The sequence below is a fragment of the Struthio camelus genome, chromosome 4 (genome assembly GCF_040807025.1).
Source record: "Struthio camelus isolate bStrCam1 chromosome 4, bStrCam1.hap1, whole genome shotgun sequence".
In the NCBI taxonomy this organism is placed as follows: domain Eukaryota; kingdom Metazoa; phylum Chordata; class Aves; order Struthioniformes; family Struthionidae; genus Struthio; species Struthio camelus.
The window spans coordinates 66,560,204-66,583,125 of NC_090945.1; the positions used below are offsets into that span (position 1 = coordinate 66,560,204).

At 36.4% G+C, this 22,922-nt stretch overlaps 1 protein-coding gene across 6 annotated transcripts in view; it reads right to left on the reverse strand.

The window, feature by feature from the left end:
* Positions 1–22,922, reverse strand: part of STIM2 (stromal interaction molecule 2) — a 72,706-nt gene that overhangs the window by 20,236 nt on the left and 29,548 nt on the right. For 5 of the 6 annotated variants that reach the window (XM_068943230.1, XM_068943229.1, XM_068943227.1 and 2 more), the window contains one exon: positions 14,232–14,362. In XM_068943230.1, coding sequence (XP_068799331.1) covers positions 14,232–14,362 — 131 coding nt within the window. Of the gene's footprint in view, positions 1–2,078; positions 2,182–14,231; positions 14,363–22,922 lie in introns of those variants that run through there. The other variant, XM_068943233.1, reaches the window with a different exon arrangement.

The window sequence follows — 22,922 nt, forward strand, 5'->3', positions numbered from 1 at the left end:
TGCAAGTGATTCAGGTAGAATATCATTACTATCTCTTCTCCATACAAGCAGCACACAATTCTTGCAAGTTGACTACTTCAGAGATGCAAAAAGGAAATTAAGCATTCTTATAGGAACTGATTTTGCAATCCTAGGAAAACTGAAGCTGCAGTTGGTAGCATACTAGATTTGGCAACACTAACCATACCTTAGACTTACAGTGACTTATCATGAATGCACCAAGCAAGTCATACTGCATGCTTCTCCATTCTGACTACATATAAGAATATTATCTACTTGAAGACAGGCCCACATAAGATTTGAAGACATGTCAGTCCTTTATTAGGTAATTGTTTCTCCTTGAATCTTGCTATACAAGCTAATTGCAACTGCTTGAGAGATGGGAGAAAGATCAACTAAATATCACTAAAATCTTTTGATTAAACAACAAAAATGTGAGTCGTTTCATCACATTAAAAAACATAAGTACTCTTAGGCCTAATTTTCTTCTTGCTAAGGATGCCTAAACAGTTACATTCCAAGCACAGAAGCATTACACAAAGCTATCTCATTTGCAGTAGCTTATGGAAAGTCTCAGCCAAAGTAGCAAGCTTTGCATGTTAGCAAATAATACGACAAAAGGGGGGATCCTGCAATCACGTCACATATATTAATGTCATACTAATATTAAACAACTCAGTAGCAACCATGCTCTCCACACACATACAAGCAAAAAAAAAAAAATGGAAGTGCAAAAGCCCTAGAGAATTTCATCTTAGCTAGGGTCGCTATCAGCAAAGATGGATGCCACAAACACTAAGGAGCCCCAAAAGTTGAGGGGCACTAAACAGCTAACCAATGTCCTTAGTTCTTAGGCTGGATTGCTGATGGATGGGCCTTATTTAAACTGCACTGTTGCAGTACTACGTTACAGGCACTACACCCTAGATCTGCCCCTTTCATCCTCTCTCATCTGCTACTTCCCTTTCTTTTCACAAGTTGCGCAGCATAACTAAGATTTTACAGCTGCAAGTCAAAAATGAAGGAGGGGAAACTAGGGCAGGGAGAGACTGAGAGACTACTGCAGGTATGAAGAACAGGATGAGGTCCAAATCAACAGGATAGGCAAGAAAAAATAGGGGAAAAATACAACAGAACATGAGACCAGCTCTAGTCATACATTTTTATCTCACAAAGGCCTAGAATGTTTGGAATATTGGTTAGCAAACCCACCTCCCATTAATAGGTATTGATATATATATATAGATATATACATATGTGTGTGTGTGTGTGTGTGTGTGTGTGTGTGTGTGTGTGTGTGTGTGTGTGTATATGCATATACATAAGCTGAGACTTCTCCAGGCTAAACAGTCCCAGCTCTCTCAGCCTAAGAGATGTTCCAGTCCCTTAATCATCTCTGGCCTTCTGCTGGACTCGCCCCAATAAATCCATGCCTCTTTTGAACTGGACACAGCACTCCAGACGCGGCCTCACTAGTGATGAGATGGGACAGATCGCCTCCCTCGACCTGCTGGCAATAGCCTTCCTAATGTGACCCAGGAGGCTGTTGACCTTCTTTGCCACAAGTGCACACTGATGGCTCGTGGTCAACATGGTGTCCACCAGGACCTCCCAGTCCTTCTCTGCAAAGCTGCTCTCCAGCTGGCTGACCCTCGGCCTGTATGGGTGCATGAGGTCATTCCTCCCCAGTTGCAGGACTTTGTATTTAACTTTATTGAATTTCATGAGGTTCCTCTCTGCTCGTTTCTCCAGCCTGTCAAGATCCCTTTCTGAATGGCAGCACCACCACCTGTGCTATTCATCTACCATTTCAGTCCTCTTGACTGTCAAGACATTTGCTTTCTAAAGCCTTTTCATTCCTAATGTAGTCCTATGTAGCCTATACAAGGCCATGGCCATTTTAAGTACTCTTACCGGGTCCTTCTAAACCAGGCTATAGGAACAAGGAACCTACCTAGGTTCTATATCTATGTTAGAAAACGAGACCCACTTTAGAATGGATAGCATCAACTTTTTCTTTGGGATTTCCTTACTGCAAATAAGGTTCAGTTTCTGCAACGGTAAGTTACCTCACTTACATAAAATCAACATAGCCCAAAGCCATTGACAAGCTTTTTGCCAGGGTAACACCTGAAATGCTCCAGAAGATCCATTTAACACAAGAAAGGCAGCAACAAATCACTGAAAAAGATAAGAGCACAAAATTGCAGGTAAAAACCCTAAAAACATAACAGAGGAAAACCCAGAGATCTCCAATTAAAAGTGGGCTTGGGGGGGGGGGGGGGAAAACGAACACTGGTTTTATACCAATTTCAATGTCAATTGGAAGGAAGAGCCAACTTGAACATCATTTTCAGCCTGAACTACACTAATCTGGCTGCTAAACTATTACTGGGCCTCAGGCTCCTTTTGCCAAGTGATGTACTTCCTCATAGCTCTGCTCCTTCACAACCTTTTGGTCCCAAACACACAGATTACATCACTAGTAGGAAGAAGGGCTGGAGGGAAGATTGGACAGACCACAGCATTGATCAAATGCTAAAGACCAGGTGAACAAAAATGCATTTTACTGTGAAGGGTAAGGATACCCGGAGACATCCTCATGCTGTTTATTTCATCTAAGGTTAAGAGAATGTCACTCAGTACTAGAACTTCCCTGCCTCCCCTGCAGGTCTCTTCAAACTCAGCCTTCAGAGATATTTTGCAGTTTTTTTCTGAACTGGCACCTTTGCTACTTTCAGCAGTGCAGTAATTGATACAGCTGTTAGCTGAACTACACAACAAAAAGCAATACCAGAAGTGCAGAGAAGCATTGACTTTAGGCCTCTTTAGTCCTGTTCTACTGGAACTGGAGTCATCTAAGTTTTTTTGTTTTGTTTTTGAGCAAGTGGGTTATTTGTATACAAGAATTTAGACTTGTGCCTACCCAGAGCAATGTTACATAGCTGAAATATTTCATCTCCTTAGACTGTGCAATGAGATGAAACTTCAGATTGCCAAGAACCATGCATCTCTTCACTTGTAAAGAATTAGAGTTATGTATAGGAGAAAGCACATGAAAATTCCTTTGTAACACCCTCATTCTCTTTACTTACTGTAAAGGACTATGGATAAATTAAAAATTCAATAGGACTGCAATATGTAATATTTTGCAGCATAAAAGATCAATAATAAAGTAATAACTGCATCTAGAACTATTACTATATTGACATGTAAAATCATTCATTCTCCCTCTAGATAAATAAATGTATATGCATATATCTAAAGGTATAATATGTATAATGTATAATATGTACATGAATAAATTAAAAAGTTACCTGTGATATATACCAGCTACAAGGAGGAGCACGTGGGTGAAAGTTCAAAGTAAAACTCAGATTTCTGGTGGCGTCCAAACCTGCTCCTTTCAATATACTAGAATATGCAACATGATCTAAATCTCAATTTCAGCCAGATGGAAGTAGAAATACCAGGCAGATTCTTTAATTCATTATTCTTATCAAGAAGGATATTTCCAGCCTTTTCTCTAAGAGCTTTGAATACTCACTGCTCCAAACAGGAAGATAAGTTTTGCTGCAAACACTACTCATACGACAGCCGACAAAACTCAAGCTTTAGTCTACATGACATCACTCATACAAGCATGTATTCCAGACCAGTTCGTTACTGTTTACTTGTGAAGTATCACAGCATTACATGGCTAAAATTACAGTTGGAAATAGCTCAATTTAGAAGAAATTGGAAGAAATTAATAAAAGTGAATACTGCACAGTAGTCAGGTTTGCGGAATAAAGTAGAGGCCTTTGTTAGCGTTGTATATTCTATCTCACCTTTCACATAAGGTGAGACGGAATAAAATTCAAGTTTAGAATTATGGATGTTGAAGCAGAACTTAAAACGAGCACATGGAATTGTACAGTATCCTCCACAACTTGAAACGATGAGCCACAAAACTGCAGATCAATAATGGCAATGAAAGCTGAGAGGAAAGCACAGGCATAAAGTAGATTTGGAATTACTATCTCAGATTAAGTAGATGCAAAATTCTAATGATACATGAACAATAAACTCCTTTCATCTAAGTAGATGGTCTGTAATTCACTTACCAATATTTCTTCTTGGGGATTTGGTGGGTTTTGGAGTAGTTCACTAACAGCTCAAAATCAGATGACATGGTTCCTTTGTAACTCACTTTTACGTCATTCATAATATCTGTTACTATGAACTAATAGGTTAAGATGACATTTCAGTTTCCTTACCAAACTAGGACTCAAGTTAGTTTTGTTTTGCATACTAAAATAGCTAATACTTACTAGTCAAACTTCAGTATTCATACTGCATTTCATAATTCATATTGCACCTAGTCAGCAACCTGCTGAAATACTCTCAGCTTACAGATTCTTTGGTTCTTAAGCACTATAAAACACAGCTCCATATACCTATGCAGGACTTAAATAGTATTTAAACCGAAAAAATAGGCAAAATTTCTGGCCACATTCATGATTTGATTCTGCAGTTGGACCTGTTTGGAGCAGAGGATTAGACCTGATGAAGGTTCCTTCCAACCTAAATTGTTCTACGAATTTAAAATTCTGACTATGTACAAGGACACACTCTTCCTTATCTCCTCTTTAATTCTTTCATTTCTTCAGTGTTAAAATCCTAACCACAGAGAGCATCCTGGATTTGAGAGGGGATGCAACTACTCCTCTGAGTAGTTTAGTATTTTTTTAAAATCCCGTTACAAAATACATGAGAAAAATTGAAAATAATAGCCTGTTGGAGCAGAGTCAAATACAGCATTTCTGAAGCACCATGGTCCAGCAACTACAAAAAAGGGACAATACAGACACAGGACTGATTTCTGTATATGTCTGTACATATATATACAGCCATATTTGCCCCATGACCTCTGTTGCACGCTCTACAGTCCAAATATGAACTTTGAGTACTCCTCAAATTGGCACAGTTACTCTGCAGCTGGCAGTTCTCACAACTAACATGCAATACACACACAGAGATCGACTATCTCATTCATCCCCATCCCACATTTAGCGGAGAATAAACTGAAGAGAAGGCACTGAACAGTAAGAAAAAAAGATCTTTTGTTCCAACTACTGTCTCTGAACCTGTCTAGATTAAGTACAGCTTCACAGTTGAGGTAACAGGAAAAAAACTGATGTTGCTTGGCCTACTTTTCCTCTCCAGACTGTAAGTACCTATTACCCACAATATGTCCTTTGGGAACGTGTAAGAAAAATGTACTAAAAAGGCAGACAAACATGTTGCGGCTCTCTCCCTTCACATCTCCCTTCATACAAAGGTTAAGGCACCTCTAACACTCATTCTTCAACCCGCTAATGGCTGGTGATACACTGCCCTTAGAGACTCCAAATGTCCGATATGGATATTTAATTGTCTTAAAAATCAACTATCCTAGGCTAATACTTTTTCCGAAGACTAACAGAATGGCACATCTGCTATATCTGAAGGCAATTCCAGCACATGTTGCGTGTCCTCTGTTAAACATATCCTTCAGATCAGTTTTGCTTCTGTGAAACAAACTTGCTTTTTTTTTTGCTGCTAACTGACAGCAAAGGTCATGAAATATTTTATGACAAGAACATTTGAACAATTACAGGTACCATCAATGAAAACATGCATTGCTGTTAAGAAAACAATGCTACATATTGGGATGGCAATAAGGATGAGAAGGAAGATGCCAACGCAGATAAATAGAAAACCTTACATCTCAACCTACAGCATCATAAGGTACTAGAAGAACATGTTCTGAATTTAAGATTCTATCCTAAGTTACTTCAGCACCTAGATAAGTGATACGAAGAAGTCTATGCTAAACCTGCAATGTTTCACGTTGTTCTGCTACAAAGCCAGGAGAGGGAGCAAGAGTTAACATATAAATTGATGTTCTCAAAACTGTGCTAGGAACACAGGCTATGTTTTTTAAGAAAAAAATCAGTGCAGATGAAACAGAATCGAGTCATTTGCATTTAAAAATCAGTAGAAAATTACTTCTCAGAAAGCTTGATTATGCATATATAGGAGAATTTCTCCAAGGGAAAAAAAAACCCTCTTCTATTTGACCCTGTGCATATCTCTCTCATTTCCTGTGAGAACAATCACAATGATTTCCACAGGTTCTACAACACAGAACTGTCACAATAGTAAACTTAAAGCATGTGTTGTTATACACGAGAATGTCATTTTTCAAAGAATGAACGCATTCATTAATGAAGATATATGATATGATCAAAAAGCATTTCTTTTTAATATCTTTCTTTCAAAGCTGGCCTAATATGGAAGTTCTCCTTTAAGGAAAGGAATTACTCCCTAAATCAAAAAAAAGACTAAAAAAAGAGAAAAATGCACACACTCTGGTAAAGAGATAAGATTTTTTTTGTTCCTTGCCATGGCAGCTAATCTCCCTTCTGTTGCCCTGGTCATTAGGTACCCATAGAAGAGGTTGGAAAAATAACTCTAAGCAGGGAGTTAAAGGGAATAAACTCTGACAGAAAAAATAAGGATTATCTTAGCCAACATAATTGCTTAACAGGGAGAAGGCCTCTTAAGACTACAAAGTTGAAACCAAAAAAGCAGATAGATTACATAAAGATTATGTAAAACAATGAAAATAAATCAACTGTTAGAACTAGGTACTGCAAAACAAGAGAGTACTGTTAAAAAAAATAACACCACCCACACACCACAACACACACCCCGGACTCAAAACTGAGTTTTGATCCAAAAAAGTACCATAACTATGCTGCTCCAGAAATTCACAGCCCAAAGCCCAGGATGCAGCAACACAATAGGTTGCTCCAAGGAGAATGTTTCTAATGCAAACTGTAGAGCTGTGCAAGAGAATTATAAGTCACAGGCTTCCTCTTCAGAAATTCTTTAGTATCACAATATTCACCAAAATCCAATACACTCGAGCAAAACTAAATTGAAGAAAAAAAGGTGACCCTTCAAAAACTTGAAAAGACTGAAATCCAATAAGGGATGGACATGGAGAGAGCACTTGCAAGCTAAAGTCATATGTGACAGTACAGAAAGAAGCAGGACAGTACAAACATGGAAGTTACAAGAGATCCTTGCTAGTGGAGAAGCAAATGAACAACTGCATACTTTTGCAAACCTCAGTGGAAAAGTAAAATTAACCCCTCATTAATTGCAGAAGGAAGCACTCATATGCTATGTTTATACTTTCTTCTGAGTGAAGGCTTCCATATTTGATTTTCAGTTTTGCAAACTTAAAATAGACCCTCTGACAAGTTTACTTTAGAAGCAATTAGTAACATTTCCTGGCTAAGTAATACCATCTTCCTGGAACAGCTATTCCTTAAACAGTATTATTTCCTTTAGGTCTGTTTCTTCAGAGATAAAACACCATAGAAGAAAGTTAAAACTTTCATTTTCCTATAATCCTATGCTCAGATACAGCCAGTCCTGCCTATAGAGGTCACTGTTGGAGACAATCTTTAATATCCCCCATCTACTGTTATCAGAGATTAGTCATACTTACTAGGTTATCATGATAGCAAATGTGCTTCTTAATTGGCATCCTACTACTATGGGGGTATGTTCTCAATTTTCCCATTACAGACACAGTTTCTAAGGATGCTATGTAGTAAGGTAATATTTAAACATAACAGAACACTTTACTTGAAAAACATAGTCCATAGCTGTGAAAGTGGAACCAGGTATATCCTAAATAGTCTACAAGTCCTATTAAAAAAAATAATTGCAGCACAAAACAAATTTGCAGCTCTTCTATGGTAGAGCAACATTGCTCTTTCTTGAAACGCAAGTCAGAATTTGAGAGGACATTTCATTGCAGCAGGACTAAATGCCCACAGTGCTGCAGAAACAGGTGCCGACAGCTACATATTAGCTCAAGCATCTCCAAGGAGGCAAGATATGAGGCAGGTCTGATCCAGTACACATTAGAACAGGTTTCTGTGCAACTGTACCCACGATAACACATGTTGCCTTTCAACAGGACTTCTTTGCATGGACACAACCATAGACTAACAGGGCCATAATGTTTTCACATCACAGCTGTTTCCTGGTTACCCTTCTCAGAGTTGATACAAAACTTCAGCGCACTAAAAGATACTGCCTTTTTAACAGCCAGAGGTTACTGAATTAGCAGCTCAATAGTAAAATTCAATATAAACAAGTCTCTGTTAAAGCCAAAAAAAAAACACTTAGTTTCAAGTTACTAGAATATGCTATACCAAATAAAAGGAAAAAAAGAGAAAAAGATGAATTTTGAATAAAGGTACCTTCCACCTCAATATTCAGGTATATCAAAACAGATCTATGGCTGAAACATAAGTGAAGATTATTAGTGAAAAAATCTTAAAGTAACCTGACAGCTTTGGGGGGAAAAAAAGACTTGTTACATTTGTTAAGAAACTCAAAAGACTTGTTTGAAAGATCAAATGTTTTTAAACAGAATGTTCTTGCACAGCAAGATGTAAAACAGACTCAGGAACTATCCCAGTATTATGCAAAACAGTTACACACTTACTCCAACAGGTATTTCTTTACCACACAGAATTTTGCTTAACAGCCTGACTCTGAAGTGTAAGCTAGTTTACATGAATACAAACACCATTCTAAGGATATTTATTATATAAACGATCATGACAAAACACAAAATACTAAGGGAACTTTACAGGCATTTAACATCTTGCTGGGAATGTATATTTGCAGACAAGAAAAGGAAGTAAGAATGGAGCTTATACTAGAACCTCTCCCAGCTGAAATGTTAAAACTCAAATAGGCTCCTGAAATTTAACAAGGGCCCAAGATACACTAAAGGGTGTAAATAGGGAGATTAAGCTTTCAAACTATGTCACAGAAGCTTTAAGTTAAAAATAAACAAACACCACACTACAACGTTTGGTTGTATTTCTTCAACAGTCTCTGGCTAAGTTTGGGGAAGTGATCACTTCTCAGACTCATCTCCAAAAGGAAAAGTCCTAGCTCTCACACTGCATGCTTTCCAGTAGCTCCACACACACACATGCACTATCCACCAGCTACCTACTATTTAACATTACATACATAGAAGATGTATTTCTCCCTTCTCTAAAATATTTTGCTAAACCATCAGCCACTCTACGATGTAACAAGTGGAAAGAGAAAAATTCTGCATTTAAATTTGCTTGTATTCAAGAATACAAAAGGGCTTTTCAAATAAAGTCATCCAGAGTTAAATGAGGTTAAAAAGTTTTGAAAGAACCTTGTACTAATGTCCACAATGCACAGTTTTAACATGTGAATAACACAATATCTTGCATATGATTCTTTAGAGCTTCCTGTCAAGGAATTGCTTGCAATTTTCTCTGCAACATTTGGTAGTTAGCATTGTCCAGAGTAGCATACTGAAATAGGTGTCTAGTCTAATCTAGTAAATTAGTTACGCTCCTTTGAATTTTTATATCTGCTACTTAAGGAACTGAAGAACAAAAATATCCACAGAATATTTTACCAACACATCTTCATGCAAATTGAACACGCAGTCCTATTTCAGAAGTAATTCAGAAAAAAAAAATCATCTTTAGAAGCTATATGTCAAAATTTATTCCTTCAGATTCCACCAAAAGAGTGATACTAATTCATAATATTTCAACTAACGGGCTTGTAATACAGATTGGGATGTGCATATGCATGGAACAGTTTAATTGCTAAAAGAAAGCAAGTCCAAGCAATCAAGGATACCACCAGCAAATTACTTTTATTATATAAGTAATGAGAGCATGAACTGCTTCTCCTTTATCATAAAACCTTTAATTATAAATTAGCACCAAAAGAATATACTGATACATTGTGAACTTACCCCAGTTCTAGGGGTTTTTTTTAAATCTGTTTTGTTTACAATTATTATTTCCTTTAATTTTTTTAAAAAGTTCCACTCCTTCATTTTCCTTAAAAAACACAGCATACTCTCTTATGACACTATGTTTGTTCTACCTCTCTGATCATTTGCATCTCAGATGGAAATATGACCTTGAGTCCTCCTAAAAATGGCTTCAAAGCACCCATCCATTCTAAGTTGGTGTCTTCCAGTTAAAGAAAGATCCCGGCCTGTCAAACATCCTGCCTTTGTCAAGCTGTCAAATTAAGCTTGCTATAGCCAAAATACTATGCTTTGTTCCTGATCAGAGCATGCTAGTTACTTTTTCCTGCTTTAATAAACGTAGAGAAGACTATCCTCCTCCTGTTGCTTAGGCCACTAAAGCTAGTTTCTTCTTGATTCTTGCCTCCAGACAATTTAAGTCACGCACTTATGTGAGTCGCTTGTGAGGTTCAAGCTGCCTTCTTTGACCAGACTGCTAAAAGTTTATGCTCCAGTCATGTCATGCTTTCACTAACACTGTCTCTTCCTCTTTGTAAAGTCTTTCCCCCACTTTTAGTACTTACGCAAATAAACTAGAAAAAAAAAAATCAAAACACAACAAATCTGCCTAATCTAGTAAGTGATCAATCCAAAGATCCCATGCACAGCTGTACATTCATGCCATTAGATTGGAGTCACATAGTATGCACAGTAAGATATTACTATTTCAAAAACATCAACCTATTCTATTACTTGGATGTAGGATTCACATACAAAGTTTCTTTGGAAACATAAAAAGCCTATGTATATAATGAACATAAGTCTGCCTTACTGCTTGTGCCTCTTCATCATTAAGAAAATCACGTATGCATGGCGTAACAGATGCTTCCTGAGGCAGACAACCTCCCACACCACATGACTAAAGCCTCAGTCAGTAACATCCTCCCTTTCAGTTACTCTTTTACAGCCTACATCTTTAAACCAGTTTAAAGAATTGCAACCTTTTATATTAACAGTAAAACAATAGCAGCAGCAAATCTGGCTGATTAGGAAATGCCTATTAGCCTGCCCCAATGGTAAGTGTTTCCCCAACCCCCATATCCTTCCTTTTTCTTCTCTGCTGTAGTACTCTTTGCTTTTCGCAATGTGATACCCTACTTCACAGAAATCGATTGCTGTACAGTAACACAAACTACTTCAAATTACAACAAAATTAAAGAAAAAGATTGATTTGGATAAATTGTACTTCTTGTTTTGAAGCACATCATTATATGGCCAACAGTCAGGCAAATTTTAGAAAGTTACATGAATCCCAAATGAAAAAATATTTCAACACACATGAGAACTAAGGCAAAAACTCCTTTTTCAAAGTGTTTTCCAGTAAGTAGAACTAGAAAAGCATATTCTAGTGAATTCAGAAATGTTTAAGCCAGAAATTTTTTTAAAGCTAGAAAGCCCTAAATTTTTAAAGTTACATCACCTAATTCTAGCTAACAAACTAAACACTCCAAGGGGGAGGAGAAGGAAAAAAAAAAAAGAAAAAACAACCAACCACATTGTACTCAAACTAGAACTATTCTTTATTAGAAGACTTGCATCAGGTTTCCCACATGAATTTCATCAAGATTAGCTACAGTCTTCTCGTACATGCTAGATTCAAAAGGCTTCCAATATCAGATAATTTGAAGAAATAGTTTCTTATAAAGGTTCAATTTTCTTATATCCTAGAGTAGCTCTGTTCCTAATGCTGAGAAGAGTTTTGCTATGTTTAACAGACATCATATCACTATCCCTAAGCATTATAGTCATTACTTGAAAACAGATATATTCTCTACAGAACTATTCCATGAGAGTTAGTTTTACAGAGAAAAACAAACTACAGTAGGAAAGAGGATATGAGAAACACTAGAAAAAGAAAAGATGATGTGCAAATGAAATGTCTGGAATTACTGTCTAGAGTTCTCAACCAGATTAGCAAATGAAAGCAGTTAAAATAGTTCAATGACTTAAGCCCTTGTTACCTTTCCTCTCTCAAAATAGCTTATTTACAAAGACTTCCTTCCTCAGTGTCAATAAACCCTTGTAAACTGTTACACTGTTTTTGTGCTGGTATAATAGCAGAAAGTTAATACAGTGTACACTTTTCCTTCCAAATAAAAATTGATAATATTTAATCAATGCACTCTTACTGTCCTTCCATGAGTCTTACTGTAAAGAAAAAAATCACGTAGCATGGAAGAGCAGGAAATCCATTCCTCTGCCTTTAAATATTTCATGCAAGCTTGCCTTTTAATAGAGTAGTTCTTAAAATATCAATCCTCATTCTTAATCAAAACAAGCAGTACTATCCACTGTTGTAGACAATTTTTGACTAGCATATGTCAGTATATATTTAGTGTATATTCTGACCTTCAGAAATTAATCAGATACGCTAATCAAATAAGTACGTAACTATATCGTTCAAGTGACAGATTTTTGAAAACTAAAATAATGAAAAGATCTGGCCAGAACATTATGAGCAAGAACATAAGATTACTAGTTTGAGATGCAATTAAGCTGTAATTCTAATTTCAGTCTTGTTTTCAACACCCTAAAAGAAAGTACATCGAGGCAAATACATATTCATCACTGATCCATATGAAAACTACAGGTAGGAAAGAAAAAGCTGATTTCTTCAAAAATTAAAAATGAACTAGCAGAGGAAAGGCTACATTTCAGTCTTCTTGCTTTATATGCAGTAGAGTACTCTGAATTTATAGCTTTACTTGTCTCACCCTCAATACTGGTGCTGTAAAAACAGCATGTCCTCTTCACTGTTCTAATCTCATTCATTCTAACAGGTTTAAGAGTAGGTTCTCTTGCTTTAATTTATCTTGACATTTCTCTGGAAGAGGATGAAACTTGAGCTCGGAGATAAAGATGAAGAAATACACTGGCAACAAAGATAGTTCTTTTTAATGCTTCCAGAAAGTTTCCCCATGTAGAAGTAGTTCATTATTTTCTTTATTTTTCTTAACTTTCATGTATAACTAATACAAGCAAATTAAGAAAAATCACACAATCTTGGGGAACTGTTCAGAAGGTTCAGGGAGTATCACTGTTTTGGTTTGTAGACTGCAATGATTTGCAAGGGTCTGTTCCAAACACTAATAGCAAATAAACGAGCATCATGATTACTAGCTAAAATAGCATATGCTTCTGTGATATTACAGTTAGGCTATTTCCAGGGCCTGAACTAGCTCACCACGGTGCCCCGTAGGGTACACGAAGCAGATTTTTCCTCAAAAAAAATAAAGGAAAAAAATATTCCAGAACATTCCCTACATTGTACTGTTTTCCTTCAGAAATATTAGAGATCTGCCACATAACAAAACAGCAGTGCTTAGTCATGCAAGAAAGTTGAAGTAGTATCATGTTGAATTTGACAACGATAATTCACAACTTGATTCATTCAGGAAGAACAATCTTACTTCCCCAAGATGTTACCAAAAAAGGGAGGAGAAAAATCAGGGCTAGATTCTTCTCCCACGCACCTTCAGTGGGAATAGGCTTATCAATTTTTAGGCCCCTCATTTTTAGGGGACATCCTCACCCCCCTTCCTTTCTCAAGCCAGTACCTGACAACCACCAGAAAGCAAAAGCAGCAAGAACATTGGAACTGCATGGATATTTCTCCATTCCTCCCCATTCATTTTGGGAATCAGATGGCAAACTGAGCAAGTATGGTGGCAACTCCTTTTCCAGAACTACCAAAAGTCTGCATGCTAACCCCACTCAAGCTCAATCACTAAAAGCACAATGGCAAAAAGCTTCAGGTAGGTCTGAACAACCTTCCTTAAGTCAACAGGACTACATTAATAAGCACCTCCTGCTTTTGTTTACTTGCCCATGAAAATGAAAAAAAAAATTAGAAAGCTTTCTAGACTGTTTTCTGTAACAGGTACAGTTTTGTGCCATGAAGTGGCTGCAACAGACATGAGGTAAAACAGAAAGCCCAGTGATGCCTTAAGCAAGAAAAACTACTTTAAAGTAAAGAAAATAAAACACCAGTTAGAAGACCACATCAACCCTTAATCACCCTGCAAGCTGAACTATTTCTGTCTTCTACATTAATCATAAAAATAGCAGCTGTTATATACAGTCTTATAAGAATTTATTTTATCCTAGAACAATGGACAATATTCAATTTTTGACAATTCTAGAAACTAGACCTTCCTTCACCATTTGGCTGGGGAAAGGGCCAAACAGCATATAGCATACACGTAGCAACAGCCACTCAAATTCAGGAACAAAGGGGTGCTACATAAAACAGAATGACAGAGCCCACAAGTACGTGCAACTGAAGGCTGCGCACTCCTACCTCATCACTTTCATCTACTTCAATACCACCATCTTTGTCATCATCCATCTGCTTATGTATCATGCGGAGAGCTTCCAGACTGAATCGGTCCTCCTCAGTAAAGCACGGTGGGCTGAGTGAACTGCAGGGATCTAAAGCGGGGAAAAGAGTCAAAATAGAAATATTAATTACTGCTGCTCCAGAATATAAAATCCAAGGATGAGAGAAAACTTAAATTTCTGTAGGTGTATGTACACTTGACTGCACAAAGCCACGGGGTCACAGACGTCAAATTTAGGTGAAAAACAATACTTCTTGCAGACAAAAATAAATGTAAAAAAAGACTTATTTTATCCAGTAAAGAAAGCTTAGGGAAGAGGCAGAGATAGTTCTGCCTCTTGCAATATGCAGAAGGAGTGCAAGGGAAGAAAGCACACCACATAGAAAATCCAGTGGATGACATTCAACTGACATATGATGCTGGATAGTCCTGTATGCTCTGATCAAAAACAGCAGAGTCACTGTGGAGCAGAATTCCAGCTCAGAAATAGTATGTTTTCATTCTCATTCATGACCAAAGGCTCATGATTTGTGCACAGCTGAAGGCTCTGGTTCCCCCTACATCAGGCTGTTAAACTTTTGTTCTGTCCTTTCCACAAGACATGCGACAACTGCTCCAAAATTCTAAAATACATGGGGACCTCGACATCATTAAAGATAAGTCTTTTCACAGACTTTGGTATTAGCTAATAGTTAACTACTCCATTAATTCTAATGCATCCAACACCATTAAAGGATAGGCATAGAAGGATACAGAAATCATTTATTGAAAGTTCAGCTTGAACATGGTGAATTTCCATTGTAATCACCAATATAATAACACATTGACTATCCCCAAACAACATAATTAGGTACGCTCTGCTTTAATCATATCAACGGAAATACAAACGGAAGCACCGTGTAAGCATTTTTTGCCTCTGCTAGTCTATCAAAGGACTAAGCTTTCACATTACTATAGAAGTTAGACTAATTTAGGTGACGAAAAGGATGCACAAATACTTGTGGATAGGATCAAGAGTTTGCACACAAAAATAGATGTTTGAAACCAATCGAGTTGGCATATTCTGCTTTTCTGTATTTATAATAAAATTAAGAAATGTCAGAAAATAAGCTGCTGAAAAGATTCAGCTTTGCATAAGGCTACAGAGTAAGTAGGACTTGCAAAAGTAATGAATCACCTCAAAATTCAACTAACAATTAAACTCCTAATCATGTCTTCCTCAAACTCCTCCAAAAACATTTATGCAAACCAACACAGAAATAAGCAACTCCAAAAGGAAAATAAATTTTAATTTTCAATACAATAGCTATGAGCAAATCGGAGTACGATGCTATTTAAGTATAATCACATATCAGAACAACTTTGTACTGCAAGATTAGATCTACATCAGGTTTTAAGTTAGAACAAAGCATAATAATCACAACAGGTAAGCTGGTGCCTCAAACACACCTAACATTTAATTTGTACTTAGTTCTATTATTTCGTAGCAGAAAACATCAGATAAATAATGTTTACTGTTGGCAGGCGGTCACTCAAACACTTTTCCCATTATGTGCAGCAGAAAGCCCAGCTTTTCACATTTAAAATGTTTTCTCAGTCTACACTTTCTCAGTACTGAGGTTCATAAGTTTCTTAATCAGTACACTTATCTATCATAAATTTGTCTTCTTCAGTTATTTAAACATGAAGGTACTTTAAAGAGCTAAAGGCTCTTCTTGATAGAAAGAAGTAAACAGGCTGCCTATGCTTCAAATGTCCCATGCCCTGATCCCAGCAACACCTGATACCTCTAAAAGAGAACCTAGAGTTCCAACTGCTCCTCTTGTGACTGAGAAATACGGAGAAGGACCACAGCTAGACTGTGATAAAATTAACTGACTCTAAACAGAATCCAAATTGATCTCCAAGCTTATTTTCATATGGTAAAATTAAATAGTATTCCCATTTTGAAAACACTTGTCATCCTTCTCTTCAATGAGGAGTCTCAAAAAAACTCTCACTGCCTAAGGAACGAGCAAGAAGAATACCTACAAAGTCCTATCAAATCCAAAAGACAGCAGATGAAATTTTAATGATCTGCTGCTCTGCAGAAGATTCTAACATGCAGAATTTTCCCTTATTTGCAAGGCAGAAAAAAATTCATATTAATACTAGATGAAGCATTATTAGTAACTTCTCAAACATTCAATTAGTCAAGACAAAAGACAAGAGGAGAAGTCTCAAGATATGGCAAGTGCCATAAATAAGGGTCTGAAGCAGAGTAACACATTAGAAAAATATTTGATAGTTCATCTCTCACTTTGAATCCATCCTATCAAAGGTCTGGGATTGAAAAATTTCTATTACACATTAAGGGCAAACCTAATTTTACATCTGTTTAGCTGTCCTTGTTTGACATGTTGTCATATATACATTTAGTTCAAAACTACGATGACATGAAAGAGTACAGAGATGATATCAAGAAATTTATGGAGCGAACCTGACAACTTAGAATCTGATCCTTCCTTTAACAAACAGCTCTAAGGAATTACCAAAGTCAAAAAAAAGTGAAAAATACTGTTTATATGAGGTGGATGGGAGGCACACAAACATGCCAAGCGTCACTCTACACAGAGTTATCTTTAATGTTGGTCAGAAGTGAGGAAATTTTAGAACTTATGGTCATGATAAGGAGTGAATTTGTCACTGAAGGATTAGTGGCTCAGCATACTTGGCAGAGGCTTTTGAAATTATCCTTCTTCCTGCCCCAGGCTGCTCATTAACTGCCTCCTACCTTTGAGGCAGTAGGAAACAGCAGTCTTCACTATCAGCCCAGAGAGTCAAAGCAGCTGTTACTGACCCTTCTTGTAGGGCACATCTTGATAATGAAACATGTGGAGTTATACAGTTAGGATATAGAAAACATTGGGTTTGTTTTTACAGATGAGAGGAAATAGATTTGAATAGTGGAATCAGTTCTCTGTAGCTTCACTAACAGCAGCAAAAAAAAAAAAAAAAAAGGTAAAAATAAGGTAAGGCTATAAGTAAAGTTTGTTAAAAAGTTCTCCTGAAGTTTATGGTCACAGCTTCCCACTTGCCCCCTTCCTAAAGGCACTCTGAACTGAGTGTCAGCACAAACAAGTAGGGAAAACTAATTACACCAACATCTTCAGGAGTTCACATTGATAAAGCCCTTGAAATTACTTTAAGGAATACACATGATTTCAAAGAAAAACGGTCTATGATCTTCTCAGTCTTTCATCTAGCCTGCATTCACTTTTCCCTAAACTCTGTCCTAAGCGTAAAAGATTTATGAAACACTGACAGACCAACAAATAGATAATAATCCTGCAGTTAACATCCCCCTTCTGCATATGGACAGTGTAGCACAAAAGCTACGTGTGCACCAGAGCCTGACAAAAAAGGACTCTAGCCAGGCATTTCAAGTTCTAATCTCATCTCTAATCTAATCTCTCAAAGCACCTGAGCCCTAAATTATTTCCAGTGACTCAAGGAGTATTTTTAAGATTACAGGGGCACACAAAAAAACCTCCATGATTTTCAAGACCACAAGAGGCACCTGGAATCAGAAGCATCCCTTTTAAATTTCTCAATCAGTTCACTGAAAGAGAAATTTAGCTGTTATTAGCTGTTAGTTATTTGGGGAGACTGGCTACTACGCATGACTTCTGTTCTGTGCAGATGTTCGACATTCATTGAGAAGGAAGAACACTTTTTACAGTAACAGACGGTGGCCCCATGGAAGCCTACAATGTTTCCATGACTTCCCTTTTTCTAATGAATTCAGGAGTGTACCATATTCTGTCAGTTTTATGATTCCTCATTTCCTAAGAGGCCATCTGAGATATAGGAAGTTCTCAGAAGAAAGCACTGTTCACAAGTGTCAAATTAAGTCGCTATTCTCAGCTTAAAACAGCTATGTTTCAGCAAGCCATGATGACAGAAGCAGGATTTCTTTGCATCTTCCAGAGCCAGAGCAGGTGGTCCCAATACCTGCCCCCAAACCCCCTGCATCTTCAGCTAATCAGAATTTCTATTTCCTTACATTTCTTCTTTTTGCTTTAGTTTGACCTTGTACTTTAATACAGTACAATTTCTTCAGTTTAAAGTGATACCTTAAGGCAAAACGCCCAAAAAGAAAAAACTGCAAGAGTATGATGATTTTTAAAGACAGATGAGTACAAATCTGACAGCCAGGTACAATAATGATTATCAAGGTTACTGAAAAAAGTTTTCAAAGATTTCACCAGATGTTCAAAACAACCACTGATAGTAGAAGAAACAAAAATATGATCTTTGCCTTTGTCTTAAATCCTTACATATGAAGGTGTCATTAAGATCTTCAAATGCTTGAAGAGACATCCTCATAGTGAGCTTCACCTAATCTTTCAATTAAAAGCTCTCAAAGCAAATCACTCCTACTTGTAATAATTAAGCTTCTCCATGTGGCAAGTAGGCTGAGCAAGATATAACACTCAACTTGACAATGTCATTTGTGACATTTATTTTTCGCTCTCATTATTTAAATAAAGTTCAGTATTGCAGGACATCTTTTTACTGCAAACATTAAAGCAACAGACAAAATTCTGACAAAAATGGCAGAACATACTTATCTTCTAATCAAAACATTGATGTTACTTAAATGAGCTTCCTGCAAAGGAAAATGCAATAACAGTAATCACAGCTGGGGGAAGGTGGCATGGGGGGGGCATGGACAGACAACAAAAATGTTCTGTTTTCTTCCTCATAATTTTAAAAGATATGTAAAGTTTCACATTAGTCTTTTCTGCTACTCCACATTAGAAATTCAGATAGTTTCTGGAATTGTGCTTACAAATCGGTAAAACAGCATCAGAGAAGACTGAAATATGAAACTTGACTGCTCAATCTGGTATCTGAAACACTTGTTTCTGAATACACATGTAGTGCTTAGTGACTGATAATGCATCACTGGAAATCACTTATTTGAAGCTCAGCTGCATGAAAGCTCCCATAATTCTTCTAAAATCAACTAAACATCCTTCAGTACAAACAAAGAACACTGCAAACTATCTGAAGATAAACCAAATACATTTCTTTAAACCATATGCATACAAGTGATCTTTATATGAAAGTTTCAAATCTGTTTTTGTCCATATTGAGATGTGTTCACTTATTCTGGCTGTTCTATTATATTTTAAAATATGCAGATTGATTATAAATTTTTACCCAAAAACCTGAAACTGAAATCAAAAAAGGATTTGTTTTTTGCTTAATTCATCACTAACTCATTGACTGTTTCCCCCATATCCATATATAATTTTGTATAGCTGTGAAATTAAATTTCATTTATTATAAGCAAAGACATTAGTGAAATTGCAGCTAGCTCTTTAAAGCAGAAATTCAAACAGATAATTCCATTAGCAAAAATCAAAGTTTTGACTAGAACTTTTCTAATCTTTCCTAGATAAAAAAGCATTGAAACTAGAACAGCAGATATAGTTAACTTCCTGATCATCTGTTAAGGCATCCAAAACATTACACATCACCTTAGAAAAACAGTCTAAGAACTTTAAGCAATAACAGCTTTTCCTCAAAGGAGGAAATTCCCTAGATTTTACATCAAATTTAATCATCTAATTTTGCTTTAATTTAACAGAATTAAAGCATCTTCCAGTTATCCCAAATCAGCAATACTTGTTTAAAGAGGAAGCTTGAAAAGGGTTTTGAATACATTAATCACATTAAGAATTATTCTGAAAAACCAGAATATCTGTACAAACTCTTCATTTAGATTGTTAGGAAATTAATTAGTAAATTACAACACTGCTCTGTTTGCCTGGACAAAACCCAAAGAGATGGATTCATGACTCTTCCATCTTCTTCTCACACCCTTCCGACTGGCACAGCTTGAAGGGAAGAGGAAGTTGGACAATTATTGTATACAATACAATGGTTAAAGCTGACTGATTTAGAAGAGGAATTCCTGCCAACCCTAACAAAGCAGCATGAGGGAAACTCGGAGATGCCTCTTAGGCAATCTATGGAAAACTCCATTTCTTTCTTCCCTCCAGTCTTATTGATACATATAGATATGAATATTCAGTTAAAAAAAAAAAAAAGATGTCCACAGGAGATGTCATGTTTCGATCTGATGCCTTTACTTAGTAATAGGAAAGTGTTGCTCACATTGCTAATGAGTGTTAACACATAAGACCAAAAAAGGAAATACTGAATGCTGTTTAAGTTCTCACTCACGTAGCTCAATTTGGTAGTGAACAGCGTTTTAAATACCTTTAAAAAAGGAAGTCATGTATACTTCTTGTACATATTACAGTAATTACTGAAATCTGAAATTAGAATAGCTTCTAGAAAAAAAAATTCACACAGGTTCCAGGTAAAGCTATTTAGTTTGTATTTGAACATAAAACACACTCTTGACTACAACAAAATGAACAAGTTGGTCTACATTTTTGCCCTGCATTTCCTACACTTTTTGGAACCATAGCTGCTGAAGAACCACAAATCTGAATGTACTGAGTCCTTGTTTCTGTCAAATGAACATCAATTAAGCTGATGAAATGAACTACAGGTGTGTATACACTTAAAACTAATCTATGATGTTACTTCATAACACATTAAAATGTGGAAAAGCACATTTAATCTTTTTGTATATTTTAGGTCTAACTAGTTCTTTTCTGTTATCCTAACAACTAAATCTCCTTTTACAAAGACAAGAGTCTGGAAGAGATGCAGTATATGCCTGATTATTTATTTGAATCTGCCCAAAAATGTTTCAGCTCAAGGAAGAAAAGTATAGCATTTAACCAGTTTCCTTAATTTGGGCAGGAAATCAGAAAAGTAATTAACTGATGACCTTCAAATGACAGCATGCCCATGGGACTTCTAAAACAAACTTCCTAGTAACTATTTTCTAGATCAAGCCTCAACTTCTTGCTTAAAGCTCTACACCTGTTAACACCACTGAAAGGCAAAAGGCTATTAATCTGGAAGTCTGATCTTTACTCTTCTCGATGAAAGTATATATTCGATATCCAGTGTGCCAATTTCTATTCAGGTATGGTTCAGGAGCTAAACAGAGCATGAGCCCCTAACCTCTCTGGAAGAGTGATTCTCAGAACAGAACAGCCATGATAATATGTTTGATAAGTTAAAAGTTTACGAACTTTTCTTTCGTGATGAAAATGAGGGAGGCAAAGCATCCCTAAAAGGCTTTCCATCTTAAATCATTTTAGAATAAAAGTTTAGAAAACACGAAAGCTACAAGAAGGCATAGAAAGTTTTGCAGATTTGGTTTTAAGATCAAAAAGCATCCTTTAAGATCTAAATCCTTATACTTTCAGGCAAATTAATAAAATATGTTGAAAAAAATTAGAGAAGTGCATTAATTAGTCATACTAAACATTCTCATGTAAAACTATGTAAGTATGTGTAAATATATATATATATTCTTAAGCATATACTTTTAATTACATCATTTTGCTCTGATATATTTGTTTCCACATGCGACTCAATCATATCCTATATCCATGAATCAGGCATGTTAGCATGACATTGCTGACATTACTGAATTACTTCAGTCTTCTACACCAGCGGATCTAGTGCATATATTATTAACTGTCCTAACACCCGGGAATCAAATTTAATCCTCCATGAGCACCATCTGTAGCATCGTCAATTCCCTCAGAGTTCCTGTAACAACATGTTGTCAGAATGTATTTTTACTTTAAGGAGACATATCAGAACTACACAACTACAGTTTAAATTAAAAATTTAATATTGTGCTTACAACCAAGGAAGTTTAGCATCAGGGCACTTTTTTATACTCATGATATATTAGGATTATAGCATATGAACATTAAATTTAGTAAACCATGCAGAGTCTATGCTTTCAGAAATACAAAGGCATTGACCGTACAGATTCATTTTATTTAACTGATAGAACCATAGTGCACTATTTCCTTTTTGTACCATTTGACATATCAGTAATTCTGAGGATGTATAAATATCAGTTTCTTTAAGCACTCTTACTAGCTTATGTGAAGATTTGGCAGTGCAGGTTGTCAGCTAGTAAAGGACTTTCCCTCCTCTTCCAGAAGCCACATGAACTGCTCTGCAGTTAGCACTCCCATCCAACTCTGAACTGCACAACTGGCAGTTTTGCTCATACTAATATGCTGCTAAATATTTTTCTCATGATGAACTTCACCAACTGATAAACTGGGCTGACAAACCTACTGATGATGTCCCAGTTCACCTTGGCTAAACTGATATAAATAAGATCCAAATACCCCTTCACTATTGTTATAATTTAATTTTTCAGAATGAAAAAAAATGAGATGTTCACACCCACCTTTGGAAATAATACCACTGTTATTCTATTGCTCATACTTAACTTTGAAAGATATTAATTTTATAGTTCTTAGAATGTTAGAAGGAATCATTGCTGCACATATCTTAAAACCTTATCAAGCAAGAAGTACCTAACGTTTTGTAGGCCCAGAAAAACAGCAGTGAATGGTGCATGCACTGAACACTCCCATTCTGTATATAAAATCATACACTGGAATCACTTGGAGAAAAAACCCACACCAAACACTGTTCAGTTAAACAAGAACTTCAAAACCTGTAATGCGTCATGTAACATTAGG